The 2,346-nt window shown below is 33.8% G+C and overlaps 1 protein-coding gene across 40 annotated transcripts in view; it reads left to right on the top strand.

The window, feature by feature from the left end:
- The window catches only part of LOC140323507 (protocadherin gamma-A4-like), a 301,537-nt gene that overhangs the window by 225,917 nt on the left and 73,274 nt on the right, over positions 1-2,346 (top strand). For 2 of the 40 annotated variants that reach the window (XM_072400664.1, XM_072400663.1), the window contains exon 1: positions 11-218. The exons of the other annotated variants lie outside the window; for them this stretch is intronic. In XM_072400664.1, coding sequence (XP_072256765.1) covers positions 51-218 — 168 coding nt within the window. In that variant the 5' untranslated portion in view covers positions 11-50. Of the gene's footprint in view, positions 1-10; positions 219-2,346 lie in introns of those variants that run through there. 40 annotated transcript variants of the gene reach the window in all.

Here is a 2,346-nt window from a genome sequence, read left to right as displayed (position 1 = left end):
ATCAGTACAAACCAACACTTTACCTGAACACTGATGGGACATTAAAGTACATGGAAGTGAGGATGGCTCCACCAGAACCTCCAGGATCTTGTTATCCACCTTGTTTTCCAGCAACAACAACAAACATTCCAAACTCAACACTTACAAATCATCAAAGTAATCCTCATATAGCAGAGCCTAACCCCAGTTCTGACAGCTGGTATAGTGAAACTCATCAGGTGAGGTGCCAATATTTTCTAAAATAAAATATTTTGTATAAGATTTGTATTTAGGCATAGGGTTTTTAGGAGTTTAATGTTTGAATATTGAAATCAACAGTTTTCTTCAATTTTTTTTTCAAGAATGCAAATAGATTGTTGTTTTAACTTTGTCTAAAATGGACTGCTAGAGTACTGGTGATATAGGCATGTTTCCTTCAGTTTTTCCAATGAGGGTTTTTTTACTTATAGTTTTAATTTTATTTTTATTTGAATATATAAATAATGGATCTGAATTGGTGATGATTATAAAAAATCATGTGTGAAGACTTCCTCCATAAAATACAAGGGACACAGTAGGCACTACTATTGACTGGTGGTTACAAACCTCGTCATGTACCTTAGCTGGCTGATGTGTACACACATACTGTAATAGTAAAAAAGTGTAAGCACATTAAAATATATTCTCTTAGCTCCAGTTACCTGTTAACTACATATACACATCTCAGTTAAATAAGAAGGAGATAATAAACCCTATGCAAATTGTTTAAAAATATATTTGTATTGGAATTGCCGGAACATTAAAAAATCCTGGCAAGAGGTGGCCCATTATGCTACTACTTCTTTGATTAATTATGTTCCATTGACCCCGGAATGGGCCATCTTAAGTACATATAATTTACAAGGGGCTAGAATTACTAAAGGTGGCCGAAATTTGTTAGCTGTTCTTTCCCTAGTGACCAAGAAAACGATATTGCATACATGGTTAGACTCACTTCCACCGACATTCAGGCTCTTTAAGGAGAAATTGGACCATGTTTTTAAAATGGCTTGGATAGAAGCCTCCTTAGATAAAGAAACCAAGGTTAGAAATTTTTTCAACACATGGGAATCCTATATAGAGACTCGGTCTTGCTCAATAAAATGTCAGATTGTGAATACTTTTCAACATACTGAATGGTATACTTTCAGAATTCTGGATAATGATCCTACTGTTGTTATAGATGCTGTTTAAATTAATAATGCCTAAAAAAAAATATATATATATATATGTATATTTGTAATTGCTTTATATTTCTGATATGATGCCTAAACTTTTTGTAAGGTTCAGCACATATTAAGTAAAATTTATGACATGTTTGCTGTTTGTATAAAGTGAAGTTCTACTTAGGGCTTTCTACCACTCCATGGACTACGGTACTATCAAACATCTTTGCCCTCTTCTTATTTGTATTTTTCCTTACACTGTTTTTTAAGATCATACTTATTGTCAAAGGTGTATATTCAAAGGACTGTATTCATATGCAGATAGATTGTTTGACCAGAAATTGTGTTAAGGGAATTGGTGGCATTTTTTTAATGCAATCAAGCAGATCTGTGCACTTTGCAGGAAAATCATACATTTCATGAAATATGGTTGCCTGGATTAAATAGTATTGCATTATACTCATGGCATGAAAGAAATCTGCCTCAATTATTCTAGAAGAATTAAAATGTGGTAAACAAGCAGGGTTTTCTCGGGGGTTCATAATCTTATAACTACTATAATATGTCTGTGTATAACAGGACAAAGGGCATATATAGGGGTTAAATCTAAACTTAGTTTGTTGAACTGTAGATGTCATCACGATACCATTGCCTTACCAACAGATTTAGAATATTAAGTGTTTAAAATAAGATAACATCACAATAATACAGAGGCAATCAGAAAAGATACACCTTCTGAGAACTCAGAATGGACAAACTATACATTTAGTACATTATGCCATCAAAGAATGAACCTAGGTAGTAGTGTGAAAGCATGAATGAATATCCAGGTGGATGCCATTAGTAGAATAGCAACCTTGAACTTATATGTCACCGCCAGTATTCTAGCTTTTTAAGCATGTGCTACAACTCTAGATCCTTGGTGCTGAATATGTGGTTCAGGGGGCTCATGTGTCCACATTCCAATTCAGATAGTAGTTTGTTTTCCTTGTTAGGTGCTTACTTAGGTTAACCACCTGAGCGTTACACTGAGGTCTAGATTTCTGTACCAAAAGTGATCCACTGTTTTTCATGAATTTTTTTTTTTAAATTGTAGACCTGTAACTTACCGAAATATGTCCGAACAGGGGTTCTAGTAGATAATATGAATAAAAAAAATGTA

The sequence above is a fragment of the Pyxicephalus adspersus genome, chromosome 2 (genome assembly GCF_032062135.1).
Source record: "Pyxicephalus adspersus chromosome 2, UCB_Pads_2.0, whole genome shotgun sequence".
NCBI classification, from domain to species: domain Eukaryota; kingdom Metazoa; phylum Chordata; class Amphibia; order Anura; family Pyxicephalidae; genus Pyxicephalus; species Pyxicephalus adspersus.
The sequence above is the reverse complement of the archived record's forward strand: the minus strand, read 5'-3'. Positions and strand labels throughout refer to the sequence as shown.